Below are 16,733 nucleotides of genomic sequence, written 5' to 3'. Positions count from 1 at the left end.
CTCCTGTTAGATTCACAAAATGTTTAGGGGTACATGTCTCCCTGCGTCCCCCCAGAAAAAAGCACTGCTAATAGCAAATCCATTCTTTGAATATAGCTAAATCTGCACTTTAAGTGGACTTGAGGAAGCCCAAAGGTTTGCAGAAGAAGAACAAACAAGACTCACACAAAAACACAACCCAGTAAGGACCTAAGATCACGGGGCATGCAATGTTGACTGACTTGTTATAGATAGATGGGGAACTAGGGAACCAGATGGGGATCAGGATGCAGGAATCTGGAAAAGGGCTTGGCTGGCTGGCTGGCTGGCTGGCTGGCTGCAACACCATGTTGCAGATCCCACTTGTTCAGAATATTCATTGTCTGCTTCTCCTGGCTCTTTCTTTAGGGTCCTTTCGGCCCTCCCGGGCAAAAAGGGGAGGTAAGTTTCATATATTGTTTCGCTGTAAAATTATTCTGCGTGTTCCTATTTGCTGCTTGTTGGACCCTTTGAGTCTCTTTGGACAAGGACACGGGATAGAATGAAAAAAAAAAAAGATTTGCCCAGGAAGTGAAGCTGCTATTGGTCCCATTTGCACCCCATCTTCCTTCCTTTCAAATCAAAATAGGATGGGTAGTCTTTTGACCATCCCCGGAACCAGCCCCAGTTGCAGCATCATAGAATCATAGAGTTGGATGAGACCACAAGGGCCATCGAGTCCAACCCCCTGCCAAGCAGGAAACACCATCAGAGTACTCCTGACATATGGTTGTCAAGCCTCTGCTTAAAGACCTCCAAAGAAGGAGACTCCACCACACTCCTTGGCAGCAAATTCCGCTGTCGAACAGCTCTTACTGTCAGGAAGTTCTTCCTAATGTTAAGGTGGAATCTTCTTTCTTGTAGTTTGGAACCATTGCTCTGTGTCCGCTTCTCTGGAGCAGCAGAAAACAACCTTTCTCCCTCCTCTATGTGACATCCTTTTATATATTTGAGGGAGAGGGAGAAGACTGGGAGGAGGAGGTGTCAGAAGGTGAAGAGGCAACAGGGCTTAGTGAGCGGGGAGAGTCTGTGGCAGAGAGAAGTCCAGACTCAGAGGCAGAAGCTGAAGTGGGAGGGAGGCCAAGAGAAAGAGATGGGTCAGGTTTAGGTGGAATCTTATTTCTTGTAGTTTGGAGCCATTGCTCCGTGTCCGCTTCTCTGGAGCAGCAGCAAACAACCTTTCTCCCTCCTCTATGTGCCTTCAGAGCCTGGGACCAACATATTATGACTGATGGTTGTCTGTCTGTTTTCTTCTGTCGGAAGGCAGGAAGCAGGGGCGAGCTGGGCCCCAAAGGAGTTCAAGGTCCCAATGGAACAGTGGGAGTTCCAGGAATTCCAGGACACCCGGGCAAGCTGGGTTTGCAAGGTGAACAAGGGATCCCAGGGATCACCGGCAAGCCAGGTCCTCCAGTAAGTAGCCTGTCCAGCTCTTTTGCCATCTCACCCTTCCCTTCATTAGCCTTCTGTAGTTTTCCCCACTCTGCTTTCTCTACTCACTATTCCTCATAGCAATGATTGTCAGCTGATTGAAAGACCATCTTGGGGCACTTGCAGACGACCTGATTATTGAGGATTCACCCTGATTTGTTTGCAAAGTGGAGGAGATTAAAAAATGACGGCTGTTTATTGAGCATTCTTTCCAATTTGTTCGTGGGGAGGTTAGATGTTGCACTGAAGCAAGCGCCATCCCACGCTTTCAATGCCATTTCCATTCTTGCAAATATTCTGATCTTTTGGAGCAGAGTTTTTGTTGCACAAGAGCTCCCCATCATCTATAATGGCACCTGAATCAGTGAATGAAATTGATGTGCATATATGTAAAATAGTTCTTAATGGAAGACAAAAAACACCCTCTAGCTTAGGAGATGCATGTGTGTGTGTTGCAGTAGGACATAGATGTACCATTCCTATGTGTGAGAGAAGGAAGCGTAGTTGTTTTAAGAATTGTTGCTTTTAAAGTACGCTTCATAATATCTTTGTGTCATTCCAGGGCAAGGAAGCCAGTGAGCAACACATAAGAGAACTCTGTGGTGGAATGATCCGTGGTGAGTATTAACTCGGGGTCTGGGCAACCAGATAATGTGATTTCTCTGAATGGAATTGCCGGTGGTGAGAAGATAAAAAATGAGTCCGTCTAACCCTGAGTTGTTGACTTCCGACTAGCTTTCCGGGATCCCAGCTGGGAGTTTTACTCTGATCCTGTCACCTAACACACTTCAAGTCAAATATTTGGGATTGAATCTCAGATCTCCTCCTCCTCCTTTGTTGACCACTCGTAGCCGAGTAAGATTGTCTTCCATAAACACGGTTTTAACAGTGAGTCCGTAAGTGATTGTGGAGGCCAATTCTGGATCCACATGTCATTCCACAGTGGGGACAGAGGTTTCTGGGTAGGAGTTGATCATGGTGAGGGTTTGCCAAGCATGCCTTCCTCTTAGCACGTTTCTCCCTTTCAATCCTGAGTTTGTGACACCTTTGGAAAATGCTGTTCTCCAATTGGACCACTCGCAGGCCAGTGTTTATGCTACATTTTTTTAGATTTGCCTTGAGAGAGTCTTTAAACCTCTTTTGTTGACCACCAGCATTGCGCTTTCCATTTTTAAGTTCGGAATAGAGTAGTTACTTTGGAAGATGATAATCAGGCATTGGCACAACATGACCAGTGCAATGAAGTTGATGCTGAAGAATCATTGCTTTGACACTGGTGATCTTTGCTTCTTCCAGGACACTGGCATCAGTTCACCTGTCTTCCCAAGGGATGTGTCACATTCACACCATACATTAAAAGCTATTTGAAACCACTTTAAGCAGCAATGTCTCCCCACCTCAAGATTTCTGGGAATAGTATTGTGTTACAGGTGCTGTGAGTTGTTAGGCAACCCCTATTTGCCTCACAGAGCTGCCATTCCCTGATTGGTTTAACAATCAATCCCTCTTCCCAGGGAACGGTGAAAAATGCATGGACTTGTCCTAAAAGTGTACATAGATTCATACATACTGGTCCCCCCAAACTGCTTCCTCCACTTCTCATCAGCCCCAGGCAGCATACAGTTCATTTGTTTTGTTTTGTTTTCTGAAATATATTTTTTTAAACATTTTTTTCCAATTCGGAATGGATATCCTCCCAGAATACCTCGATTTCTTTACATTGCCACCACATGTGATATAGATTACCTGGTTTTTCTTTACACCTCCAAGAATTGCTTGGTACACTTTTATACATTTTGGAGAGCTTCCAAGGGGTTATATACCACCGATGTTGCATTTTAAGGAAGTTCTCTCTTAAAGAGTGAGTAACAAGCTGTAAATTTCCAATCTGTTTTCGACAGATGTTCCCACTGTCTCATGGTTAAGTCTTGCGCCCATTTAACCATGGCTTCAGTGACCTCTTCCTCCTTCCCAGTCAAGGAGGAGTCGGTATGCTTTGGAGAGTGTTTTAGATTTAGAATTTACTATATCGGCTTCGAATCTGGAAGTCTCTCTGGCGAAACCTTTTTGTTTGTCTATTTTGAATGTCTTGTATAATTGATGATATTGAAACCAGTCCATTATTGTTTTCAATTCCAGAGCAAATTGCACAGTTAGCTGCTAACTTGAGAAAGCCCCTCGCTCCTGGAATGACGGGGCGGCCCGGGCCTGCTGGTCCCCCAGGCCCTCCCGGGGCAACAGGAATTATTGGGCACCCTGGAGCTCGTGGTCCACCCGGATACCGAGGACCACCAGGAGACCTAGGAGATCCTGGTCCTAGAGGTGAGTCAGATTGACACCAGAAGCAGACCAGTGAGTGCCAGCGAAAGACCGCAAACTCAGTCCTGTGCCTGCCTGTTTGGAAATAAACACCTCTGAGTTGAGTGGGGCTTGCTTCCCAGGTTTGCAGCTTGTATCAAGTTGGGTGCTTCCCAAATGATGTGGGAATCTACCAATTTATGAAGACAACCATATGTGCTCCCAGTGGATAAACTGAAGGACAGTCATGTGTGGAAATGCAGTGTTCAGGCTTGCATATGTTTGCAAGAGTAGAGCTCTGGGATTAAGGCAATACTACAAATGCCTCATTTCTTGTTTATAGACTGCTTTTCTGCCCAGTGCCTCCAATGCAGCATTCAACATAGCTTATCTTAATAAAAGCGCTTAAAGATTTTTGTTGATTAAGCAGCGTATAAAACTCACCCGATAAATAATATAGCAGACAAGTGCAACTTCTAGCCCAGTGTTTCCCAAACTTGGATCTCCATATGTTGTTGGACCACTACTCAACTGAAGTCGTTTATGCTTTTGTTACGACACTGTAGGTGACCATGGTGAGAGGGGAGACAAAGGTGCCATGGGGAAAGGTGTTGACGGACCAGATGGGGATCAAGGACCTCAAGGTAAGTTGACCGGGTGCTGATATAATGGTGTGCTCCCCACTTCCCTGACCCGTGAGAAGTTAGCAAGGGAAGCACATCTTAGGTTTGATTTCCCTTGGAGGAGAGAATACTGATTTGCCTCTGAATGTATCTTTTTAAAACACTAAAAACAGCAGCCAGGGGCCAAGGACTCTGCTCAACATTGTTGTATATAGGGATGGTTCTTTTTTAAAACTGTTTCCCACCTTCTGCTATTTGCAATGGGAGGCGGGGACTGCCCATTGATGCCAATGAGAGCTTCCCTCCTGATGCAAACAGCAGCTTTTTTGGGGGGGGGGGTTCACATGGACTGCAATGTAGGAAGGTTTCTATTTATTTTATAATAAATCTATCTTCTGTCATGGAACTTAGGGTGGCATACATGTGGTTTTCGTGAAGTTACCCATCTAAGCAAGCACTATTTTTTGCAACCAATAATTTTATCCAGGAGAAAGTGCAGAATATCATGCCGAACCTTTATCTCTTTCCCCCTGAAAAGGTCCGCCGGGTGTCCCAGGGACTAGTAAAGATGGCCGGGATGGCTCTCCTGGTGAACCTGGGTTGCCAGGGGATCCTGGAAGACCAGGTGCAATTGGAGTCCAAGGAACTCCAGGAGTCTGTGATACATCTGCCTGCATGGGAGCTGTTGCTGGAGGAAAATCCAAAAAGTCATAAAACTGCATTTAATGGAAGTCAGAAAAAGGGTACGGAGTATTTAAGCAAATTGTTCATACGTGAAGAGGAAACCACCCTTTGAAAAATTTGGAGGGGCGGTTCTCCTGTAAGAATGAATGAAATGGAGACTTTTAGTTCAATGAAACAGGAAATCATCAGATGGAAATTTGTACTATATCCCCTACAATTGTTCCCCAATTTTCACTGCATTGTTGTTTGCTCCTTGCCCCACTGAAGAGAGACTTCCCCACTTATTCTGATGTAAGAGGTGTTTTCCCCAGCACCACCACAAATCAACTGGACTGTGTTTTATGCAATTTTTAGGATGGCTCGAACCTGCGCCAGTTTATGTTAATGGTAAACTCTGTTCCAACCTTATTATGTGTGAGCGCTGAGGCCAGGGCTGCAGAGGGCTAACCCTGGTCAGATAAACGAGAGGCACAATTATCTAGCCAGGGCTATGCACACACAGCCTCATCACTTGAGACCAGGAACAACTCCATCCAGCTAAGTAGGCATGCTTCGTTGGACAGTGTCAAGTAAATATAGAAGTAGTGGGCTAAATAAACATTATTCAGATAGAACTATTGATGACCCTGATTGTTCATACGATGGACACAATCCAAAGAGCCCCTCTATATGCGCACACCAGAGTTTTCCTAAGGCTGATCTCTATACTGTGTCAGAAGTCTCTACTGAAGATCCTCCCAGTTTTCAAGGGTGGTTTGTCCCAGCAGCACAGGGAACAGTCTCTGCAAAAGGGGAACCACAAATGCATTGCGGTACACAGAGCTTGCCAAATGGCCTTATCTCTTAGATATGTACCACAAGTAAATTTTTTCCAATAAATTCCGCATGAGGTAGAATGTATATCTCTCTTACATTGGGTTAATTTCAAACATTTCCATATTATATTTAGTAATGACATTTTACATTACAGATGAACACTGCCCAAAATTAGTATATGCATTATTGTAATTTTTTTAAGAAAAAAAAATCACTTTTTTTGTAACATTGTGTTTGCCTGTTTTATAATAGGCTTGTTTTGTTAATACTTTTATTTTTCCCCTTGCTGATTGGAAATAAAGGTGCTACACAAATGTGAATATCCGTGATTTAAACAGTATTTATTTTGGGATGAGTTCTGTATAAGAAATACTTACTGGCATCATCTGTTTGATAGATAAATGAAGCCCCTTTCAAATCAATAAATATACTATTTCTCAAATGCTTCAGCTTTCCTAACACATACTGCTAATACTAGTCTTTTTAAAAAAAGAAAATATTATGTGCACTTAAAAATCATGTACTGTTTACAAAATACCACTTTTGCACTGAAATCATGCAATTATTTGGATTTTTTTTCCGTATGGAAGCCCAATTGAAATAAATCAGATTTGCACCAGAGCACACAGCTGTATTTCTCCTGTTCATTTCAGTGGGTATTTGTGCAGCAGATAATTCCTTTACTGTATCCTGCACTAAAAATCGTTGGAGAATGCAAAACATATTTTAAATAGTAGTGTATTTATAACACACTGTCAAAAAGCTTTTTCTATATACTTTAGTTTCACAGGTATGAACATTTTGAAATGGAAGGTAAATCTCTGTTACTATATACAAGTTACTATATTTTATATAATTTATAAACTAGTTACATTTCTTCTTGTTCCAAACTGGTTGTTACGACATTCTAATAATTATCTATATCAGTACAAGTGTGTACAAGGTTGAAGAGAACAAGCTGCTGTTCAGACACATCTGAATTATATTATACTTGGCAAACAAACAAACAAAAATATAGAAAATGGGTTACTAGCTTGTACTGCTGTTTTCTACTTCCCTCTGGTGCAACACTTTTCTTAGGGCAGCACTAATAAATAAATGTTGTTGGTGTCTTGCTTTTCTTCTTTGTTTGGAATAAAGTGTGTCATTTCTTTAACGCTTATGTATTTTTCAAAGTACATTAAGTCACATGAGAAGTTCAGCAGGTGAATTTCAGTTAGAAGTTCATACAATTCCTTGCATGTTCACCCTTTACACCAGTTTTTGACTATAGAGAGCCAACTATTTTATCTCCATAGGTGTGCCATTCTGAGTAATCTCCTGTGTCGAGCACGTTGCTAGTGAATCGGATCTTGTTAACTTTAGTCTTCTGCCTGTTTTACCACAGAACACGGTCTCAAATTCCTAAAAACCAAACACAGAGAATAATTACAATATGGAATTTGTGAAAGAGCAAACCTTGGGAAAAGTGTGGGCACACAGCTATCCCTAAAGGAGAGAAGTTACTAAGCAACTTTTAGCTTATCCTAGAAAACTTTTGAAGGTATTTAAAAATCAAAACACGCAGAGTTGCAGCACAGGAGATGCCATTTATTTTATTTCAGAGTGGAGCAGCTCCAGAAATAAAAAGCTGCCCTTCCATTATTGTCAGCACAATAGCTGGTGTCCAGATGGAGCTATTTAACCTGGGGGGAGACAACTGAAGTGAAAATACTAGGTGGGTATTGCTTGCAATATAGTAGTTCCAAAATGTTGAGAGCATGTCCTAATAATATTTAATAATAGGTAGATAAGGTTTAGATTTCTATACAACAATCTTGTGATGTATGACAGTATTATTTTTATCCTCATTTTTCAAATGAACGGGTAGTTAAAGGCTGAGGCTGAGATTGTATCCTGCTTAAGATCATAGGCCACTGAAGATGTGTGTTCCTGTATCCACTGAAGTAAATGGTCAAGCTACCCATCATAATTCCACGAGGCATTTTGTTATTGCTTTAATGCATTTTGTTCTGCACATTTATGTGAAACTTACTGACCTTTTTCAGAGAATCCCCATGTCGTTCCTGAATATATTTTAGAAATGCTGTTGTCCATTGTAAAGTTGTTGCCTTGTCAGTATCCGAAGTGCAAAATGGAACCAGAAGATTAAGTTCATCGCAACAAATCCTAATTCTGCGCCTAGAATTGCATACAACATGGAGAGTTCTAGTAGTGTTTGAAATGGTAACATAAAACATTTATTAATTAGGTGAAGCAACTTAAAAGCCAATTATTTGATGAAGATAGTGGCAAAGCATCAGTCATCAGGCTTACAAAATGCTCATTATTCCTCCCTGCAATGCTAAATCAAAGACCACAAGTGTACTGACATGAGGATTCTTAAAATCAATCCTAAGTTTTCTGGTTATGGGACGCGAGCCTGTAAGGTTTGTATTAAAATTTTGCAAATATTTATACAGTTGACTGTGATTGAATCCACATAAGAACATACTCCATGCACGCCTTTTGTACAGTATCTGGAGTATGAGCCACTATGTAATATATGTTCTATGTATACCGGCAGAAAGGCAGTACATCAATGTCATAAATATCCAGATATATGACATTGTGGCATGTAAATCAACACCAAATTCACGTTGAAACAAATTCATTCGTATAGACCTGATAACTTAAGAACCAAACACAAAAGGTGTTCTTTTCAGAGGCCACCACTAGCAATTACCTTCTGTCTCTTTCCATCCGGTTATGTCTCTCCCGACGCTGAGAGACACCACCTTGAGTTCCACTTTGTGTGCTCTGGGTTGGTTGTGTTGCTTGCCAGGTGCTATGAGCTGGGCCAGCATTTTGAGTATCACACACATTCTGAATATCACCAAGAGGTTTGCGCTGCACACTGGTGTCCAAGGGATGTATTCGACTACGACTTCTTTTGTTTATTGTTTGCTTACATATAGCATCTCCTAGAGGAAAAAGAAATGTGTTGCCATTTTTCTTTTCTTCTTTTTTTTTGCCATAAGTAAATTGTATGGTTGAACTGAAATTTCATCTTGTATCAAGCTCACCTTTGGTTTACTGCTTCTAAGGCTGTCCACCACTAAAATAATTGTTGTGGATCAGTAATCAGTTGCTTTTTACATGTAAATAACCCTTAAATAATAATGCAGCTTAGCAAAGACATCAGTACAGCTACTGAAGGAAATATGAGAGACCTTGCACAATTAAATAAACAAACGCAGCCTGTCGTCGTTGTTCCCTATTTTACTACCACACTAGAACCAAAGTAACCTTAAAGATAAACAAGTGGGCATTTTATCTCTTAGCCCTCCTGCTAATTAAAAGGTACCCCACTGTTTAAATTAATCCCTATGATTAGTAAGCTAAGATCTTAAGTTAATGGCTATACTTGCTTAACATGGCAGTGGAAACGTTTCTATATAATGCAGCACAGCAAGTGCCACGAGAAGGTACATACATAGGTTGGCCCCAGGCTCTCTGCTTCAGAGCCTCAAAGGTCTAGAACCTGGAGCACCCATCACAGCTGGATCTCAGAAAAGGCAGCAAAAGGCTGGCCAAGGATTTGTTTGCCAGTTTCTCTCTGGAGCTCTGTGTTACTTCCTCCAGTTCTGTTACTTCATCCAAGGGCACGCATAGCACTAAAAACCCCATTTCGCCCAACCTCAAAACCACCCCATGCAAAAGATAATTGTCACATGGGCTTCCTCCTAGCTTCCACGACAGCTAAGCAGCCTTAAATGCTTGGCGAATGCATTTTTATTAAGCATATTATCAAACAGAAGCATGATACTTTGATTACTCTTCTCTGAAAAAAAGCTAACTTAAGAAATCAGAATGAATTACTTGAACAACAAATCAGAATGAATTACTTGACAACAAACTTAGTCAAAATTCAGCAGTTTACCTCCTAATTTAATCCAAACATGTTCAGGCAGCGTTTTATTTCTAGGCCCAACGGTCTGTTTTGTAGCCTCAATTTCCTGCTGGTAACAAATAGAAAAAGCTCGAGGTAACCCAAGATCTTGATGTTTGGCTGTTTCCAGAACAGAGGCTCCAGAGCTCTAAAAGAAAATGTATGTATCAGTATTAAATGAAGCCAACTGTAAATCATGTTGGCCATCCTCCCCTTTTATTGAACAATACAGGCATTGTAGTCCTAAAGTTGCATTGGTGCTGCTCCTGCTAAGCTTCTCCTTCCACCATCCAATGACTCCACATACAGTGGTACCTTGAATTAAGAACTTAATTCGTTCTGGAGGTTCATTCTTAACCTGAAACTGTTATTAACCTGAAGCACCACTTTAGCTAATGGGGCCTCCTGCTGCCGCGCCGCCGCTGCACGATTTCTGTTCTCATCCTGAAGCAAAGTTCTTAACCCGAGGTACTATTTCTGGGTTAGCGGAGTCTGTAACCTGAAGCGTCTGTAACCCGAGGTACCACTGTACTCAGAAAAGTCTCATCTAGTGCAGCCCAAGAACTGCCTATTCCAATCTTGAGTTTGGATTTGCTGCTAGTCATGGAATGGTTAATTGTAATGAAATGGTTAATTTTAATGAAATTCTAACCCACTTACCTGGGAGTAAGCACCACTGAATTAAATAGATCTTACTTCTGAGTAGGCATGGTTAGGATTGCCCTTTTAGTCATGAAGTTGTTAATTTTAACTACAATTGGCCCTCTCATTTACTGGGGGCAGAATTCTACTACTTTGTCCTCTCTGTGCAAGGTGACAATCTTCCCTCTCCTCTCCCAAGCACACCCCATGCCTTCTCTAAAACTGCTCTGGAAGGTTGTGGGAACCCCTAAAACAGATTTAGGGGCTCATAGGGTGAGGGGGGAAATTCCATTGCACTAGAAGTAAACCTTGTGCTGATCAGACCCTGGATCACATTCCTTATAGTTATAATGTAGCTCTAGATATTGGATGATGCTCATATTTTTGTTATATTAGCTCTAGGCTAGGCATTGCAATAATTTTTGAAATTTATAAAGCCCTGTTCAATGAATAAAGTGCTTTGCAATTTGTATCTCATTGCTAATACAACCTGGCATGTAGACTTTAGCTCTGTCTCTCATCCTAATATAAATACCATTTATGATTCTTAGGCTATTACCACTGCCAACTTCACAAAGTATTATAGTAAGGTATGGGTTTTAAAAAACCGGCAAAGAAATAGTTCATCTGAATAGTTTTCAGTCTAGAAAGGTTTATGTAAGATGCAAATTTCCAATTTTGGGAAGAGAGGGTTGTTCCAAATACTGACTAATCAAAGTGAAAAAGAGCAATGGGAGTTATAAAAAAATAAGATTACAACTCAAGATAAGTGTCACGATTATAAGAAGGAACTGAAAGAACTTTACAGTAGAAGCTAAAGAATGAAGACAGAAAAGTTGAAATGAATTCGAGAACAGATAAGAAGCCATTTTTTTCTGCTCAAGAAAAACAAATCTAAAGTCCACTTGGACTAATGGTTCTTCATATCCTGGCCAATGCTAATTAATTTATTTCAGCAAATAACATGAAACAAGTGTCAGATAACTTGACAATTCAAAACTCAGATTGACAATTCTCTTGTTTACTGCATTCTCTTCAGAAGTTTTACTATGACTAATATAAAGCTTTGAAACCAAATGGCTGCAATTTAAATAATAATAATAATTCAAAAATACCAACCTGTGTTTGTGAAGGGTTTGCATTTCCAGTTACAGGAGAAGCAACATTCGGATTAAACAGTGGGCATGTAAACTGCAATGCAGTAGTCGTAGTAGCAGCAGTCTTATTTTTCACTAATGTGGTACATTTATTCTGTTGCTGGTGGAGAGGAACACCCATCACTTCTGAAGGATGGCGAATTAGAGTTACTAAACTATAAAAGGAGTGAATAAACAAAGGCACTTATTTGAAATGACTGGATTAGAATAGCCATTTTGCTGCATAATCTTCCACATCAGTAGACAACCCAGTATAGGTTCAGAATTCTAATATAACCCATCTCAAACATATATTTTAATATATAAACTAATGATTCAGGCATGGGGAACCTACAGCCTTTCTGATGTACATGGACTACAAATCCCATCATCCCTGACCACTGGTCATGCTGGCTGGGGCTAATGGGAGTTGGAGATGAGCAAAGACAGAAAAAAGCCTGTATTCTAAACAGCAGGATTCTCTCTTGCTTTTTACAGCAGCAGCGGCAGCATTCTTCATTCTCTGCATTCCTCTGTTCAAGCTGCAACCTTGGAGGATGAAAAGGGGAGGATGGGAAAAGACTTTATGAGCCACCCACACACTTCTTTGCACCTCTGATGTGCAAAGCCCTTTGTAATCCTCTCCCCTTCTCCTCTGCACCCATGATGTTAGAGGTACAACAGGGAAAGAAGGTAGGATTGCAAAGGGCTTTCATAGCCTCCAAGCACAGCTGCATTCCATCTCCTATGTCAAAGGTGGAAAGCATCTGTGAGGGGCAGCTTCCAGGAGCAACGCTGGGAGAAGCAGTTTCCACTGGATGGAAACCATGTGCCCGTCCTAGAGCAAAGAGCTCTCCTAAGATCTTCCCCTTTCCGCCTCATGCTGCTGGCTTAGCCAGGTGGGATGATGAGTTGGCCTGGCAGGCAATGGAAGGAGGCCAGAAGTAGCAGCAGGTCAGGCTGAAGATCTGCTGCTGCTTTATCCAGGCCAACTCTTCATTTTAATTGGTGGCAACAGCAGCAGACTAGCAGACCTTACCATGCTTCTAATCAGCCATAGCAGAAGCAGAAGATCCCCAAGTTGGAGTGGCACCAGCTAGCCTGGGGCTCTGGATCATGGGAGCAAGGACCCCACAGCTGGCAAGTGGAGGAGCCAGCAGAGCAGGGAAGCTTCTGGGGAACTGCTATAGCCTGTTCTGATTGTCCCTCTGAAGCTTGCCTGGGCCACCCATCCACCACCTTTTTCACACTATAGTTCACAGCACCACCTGTCTGTGGCCAGATGAACTGCAGTGTGATGAAATGTTTGCATTTTTATTATATGTAAAGAAAGGACACATCATACACCTGGACTGCCTGCAGCTCCCTGTTGTGTAGCAAACCAAGCTTTGCTGGCACATGGTGTGGAGTGGCCCTTGGGTACATGGACAGGAAGTCTGGGTTGGTTGTTTGGTACTGACTTGCAATGCTGTGATATATGGTAGCAATCACTGGTAGGATTGCAACTATAAGCTCAGCATTATGGGCTTACTTCATGGGCACTCAGAATTTTAGGGTTATTGTAAAAAGAAAGGTACCCCCTGCCCGTACGGGCCAGTCTTGACAGACTCTGGGTTTGTGCGCCCATCTCACTTAAGAGGCCAGGGGCCAGCGCTGTCCGGAGACACTTCCGGGTCACGTGGCCAGCGTGACATCGCTGCTCTGGCGAGCCAGAGCCGCACACGGAAACGCCGTTTACCTTCCCGCCAGTAAGCGGTCCCTATTTATCTACTTGCACCTGGAGGTGCTTTCGAACTGCTAGGTTGGCAGGCGCTGGGACCGAGCAGCGGGAGCGCACCCCGCCGCAGGGATTCGAACCGCCGACCTTTCGATCGGCAAGTCCTAGGCGCTGAGGCTTTAACCCACAGCGCCAAGTGCAGTATAAATCCACCAGCCAAGGCTTGGCTTTAACCATGTTCATCAAATGATGCCAGCCACAAATAAATAAAAGAAGCAAGTTGCTGGAAAAGTCGCACCCTGCAGTTTTTAGAGTGCGAGTATGCTGATGGATCCATCCACAGGTGGATAATGTAATGACACTGAAATCTTCAAATCTACAGTTTGATATAGAATTGATACAGAATCAAAGAATTGGAGGGGGCCTTGTAGACCACCTGGTCTAGAGTGGCAACTTATGAATTGCCAAAAGGATGAAATACACCACCACAATAGAGGAGAACAGATTTGCCCATAAGCTGCATGTTTTAATTTATATGCAAAAATGCAAATTTAGAAATAATTACCACAATTTAAATACAAAAGCAATCTTTATATGAAAATCTCACAAAACAGTGACTAGGTGTCTTGTGTGCCTGCTTAGTCTGTTTCCAGTTGCTACTGATGCAGAACTTCAAGACCTCTGCTTTCCTTTCTAATGCTTATTTATAATTAAACACATTTGAACCAGAAGCCCTTCAAACAGAAGACTTCACTCAGTACACATGACCCTCCTACTCTGGTATAATCCCCCACTTGATACAGGAGATCCAGAGCTAGAGCTTCTTCAAAAGTAAAAGTAATTGGCATTTTGCCACAGCTTGCACTCTAGTGGTCTTCGTATAGCAGCAAAACTGAAAGTGCAGGAGATAAAAAAATCATGTAGATCCAAAGAACTTGAGGAACACCCCGAAAGCTTACATATACGCTATAGTGTGGCTCAGTTTAAATGCTAGTTTTTCTAACACCAGGTAAGATCTAGGACGCACACATGATATAGTTAAGGAATATTGGAGACAGGTCTAAAATCACTTTCTACCAATTACTCTTGCCTATCCACCCCTTTGTATATATGTATCAAACAGTGAATCCACACAATTTTAATTGATAGAAATCAGAACTTACAGATTGGAATTATTCCTTATTAATAAATGCAAAGCATCTTGGGTATGCACCCTAGTATTTCTAATGTTCGATTGACAGAGGCCAAAGTTAATATACATGATTAAGCTGAGATTAAAGGAAATAAAAATGTAACACACTTGTTAATGGCTACTCCAGTTTCCTGGGTTTCTTGACATCTGGGAAGTTCAGCCTGGATACTGTTGAATCTGTCTTCCAATCGAACACGGACTGCAGATTTGGCTCTGGATTCAAGAATTGGTGCTGAATTTTCCACAGGCAAATTTTCTTTATTTAGCCCGCCCAAGTTTTCACTATGTTTGGCTTTAACTGAACTCTGCCCAGTCATCTCCACAGAGCTACTATTAGGAGTTTTTTCAGCTTGGTTTGGAGCGATGCTAGACTCACTGAGCAACATCATTCTTAGCTCCTGGAAGTCAATGTGCCCTAGACACTGATTAGGACCCATGAAATTGCTGTCAGAGGCTAAACCAGACTGACAGATAATGGGATAAAGCGACTGGTTTCCAGAACTGTTTGATGAAAAGCCACTTAGACTGTTACTAGATGATGAGAGGTATTGTGATTGATTTGCAGGATTGTTAGTGGAGAAGGAACTTGAATTCAGCCTATTTTCTGCTTCATTTTCATTTGCTTGTGCCTCCATATGGGAATAGAGTATGTGCTGAAGTTGTGTGTATTCTATTTCTGTCATTTCCACCAGGCTGAGATCCGTGGTGGTGAAGCTCAGGTTTTGCTCACCAAAAGAGGAATCTGCTGGGCCTTCAGCAGCAGAAGCAGTAGAAGCTGGATCTGTAACCACAGCCCGAGGGTTGGAAGTTTCCGACACCTTGGAGGTTGAGTCTGACATGATACTGGCGAATACCAATGTCTCAAAGTCTTCAGAAAGCTGAATGTACAGGGAGTAAACACCACCAGCTTGGTGCAGCAAAACTTTGCAAATAATAGGTGCAATCAGGAGCTAGTGCTTTTAAAGATGTGCTGATTAGCCTGCACAAAACAGTTGTTGCATTGCCTTATGCTTCCATTACTTCCTCGGGACATTAACTTTTCCAATTCTTGACAGCACTATCACCAGCTAAAAAACATCGATGGCATCCAAAGCATATGAGTGGCTCAATGTTTTTTTAAAAATTGAAACATTACATTCTCCAAAAAGTGCCTGAAGTTAAAAGCTGCCAAATGAAATATCCAATCCTCCCTTGGGATGTGTGTGTGTGTGTGTGGATGGGTTTGGGGGAGGGAAATGGGATCCTAGTCTTTTTTTAAAAGGAGCACAGGGTACTGCAAAACCCAGTGCCAAAAAGTGAAAGCACAAGATAATTGCACACCACCCTTTAAAAATGCATAATAAAATATTTTTAAAAACAATTAGAGGGTGTCTTCAGCCCCTGGCAATCAAACTTTTCAAGGGGAAAGTGGGACTGAGCCCCTTCTGAATGAGACCCCCCCTCTTCTCCAGTGGCAGGTGAAGCATGCAATCAAAGCTCCTTTCTGGGCGGGGGGGGCGGGATGCGAATTGGGGAGGAAACCTGGCCAGCCACAGACAGGTAACCAATGGCGTCAGCCCCCCTACCTGCCCACCTCTGAGGGCAGGCCCAAACCAGGTAACCAAGCACCCCCTTAGCAACCGACGGGAGGGCGGCCCCGCCCACCACCCGCCTCTCAGCCCTCGCGCCGCCTCCAAACGGCCTCTGGGCTCCCCGAGGGGGGCCGAAGCCCCGCCTCCCCAAACTACCCCTCCAACGGCCTAAACCGCGGAGGGGAGGGGCGTTGGGAAGCCCCGCCCGCGCCTCGTTGGAGGCCGAGGGAGCAACGGCCGCGCCAGCTCCCTCAGCCTTTGGGGAGAGGGTGTTCAACTGTCGTCCGCCATGTCTTCCACCTCACGGTCTCTGCTCTCCATACACACACCCCCAAACAACAAAACAAAAAAAATCCCTCCACGTTATTCCCTGCCATAGGAAGCGAATTCCCCCGTCATAAACTTGCATGTAATGGACGGGTGTTTTTTTTTGGGGGGGGGGGGCGTTAAACCCCTCAACAAAACTTACTCCCGCCGCCGCCGTTATAAAGCTTCCACACACAATATGGCGCCTCACGGGCCGCAGGTTCCTCTTCACCTGCGAAGAATGACTAGGGAGGCGGCATTCGCCTCATTCCCTCAGTGTTTCGTTTCCTTAAGCGGTTGCGAGGTACTTACTCCCCGGTAACGCTATGTGTGGAGGCTGCCAGTCGCGGTTATTTCGTTATTTGTGGGGC

At 42.9% G+C, this 16,733-nt stretch overlaps 2 protein-coding genes across 2 annotated transcripts in view; one reads left to right on the top strand and one right to left on the bottom strand.

The window, feature by feature from the left end:
- COL9A3 (collagen type IX alpha 3 chain) overlaps positions 1–6,991 on the top strand; it is a 75,820-nt gene extending 68,829 nt beyond the window's left edge. Inside the window, exons 28-33 of the mRNA XM_079979266.1 lie at positions 388–420; positions 1,282–1,428; positions 2,009–2,063; positions 3,586–3,768; positions 4,311–4,388; positions 4,906–6,991. Coding sequence (XP_079835392.1) covers positions 388–420; positions 1,282–1,428; positions 2,009–2,063; positions 3,586–3,768; positions 4,311–4,388; positions 4,906–5,081 — 672 coding nt within the window. The 3' untranslated portion in view covers positions 5,082–6,991. The remainder of the gene's footprint in view (positions 1–387; positions 421–1,281; positions 1,429–2,008; positions 2,064–3,585; positions 3,769–4,310; positions 4,389–4,905) is intronic.
- On the bottom strand, positions 6,190–16,080 carry TCFL5 (transcription factor like 5). The gene is made up of 6 exons (XM_079979466.1): positions 14,594–16,080; positions 11,560–11,752; positions 9,790–9,946; positions 8,593–8,830; positions 7,907–8,048; positions 6,190–7,271 (listed from the first exon to the last, which is right to left on the bottom strand). Exons 1-6 carry the CDS (start codon positions 15,322–15,324, stop codon positions 7,149–7,151), a joined length of 1,584 nt encoding a protein of 527 aa, XP_079835592.1. The 5' UTR covers positions 15,325–16,080; the 3' UTR covers positions 6,190–7,148.
- Between the last annotated feature and the right edge of the window lie 653 nt (positions 16,081–16,733).

This window comes from Podarcis cretensis, assembly GCF_951804945.1.
Source record: "Podarcis cretensis genome assembly, chromosome: 6".
NCBI classification, from domain to species: Eukaryota; Metazoa; Chordata; class Lepidosauria; order Squamata; family Lacertidae; genus Podarcis; species Podarcis cretensis.
This window is presented reverse-complemented; position numbering and strand designations above follow the sequence as displayed.

What these genes read in the sequence shown, in the direction of transcription:
- TCFL5 (XM_079979466.1), bottom strand. Translation starts at nt 15,324, where the DNA reads ATGTCAGACTCAACCTCCAAGGTGTCGGAAACTTCCAACCCTCGGGCT. An exon ending in TGTTTGGATTAAATTAGGAG is followed by an intron (nt 8,831 to 9,789) that starts GTAAACTGCTGA and finishes TTTTTCCTCTAG; the next exon opens with GAGATGCTATATGTAAGCAA. An exon ending in ATGGGGATTCTCTGAAAAAG is followed by an intron (nt 7,272 to 7,906) that starts GTCAGTAAGTTT and finishes TTTGGTTTTTAG; the next exon opens with GAATTTGAGACCGTGTTCTG.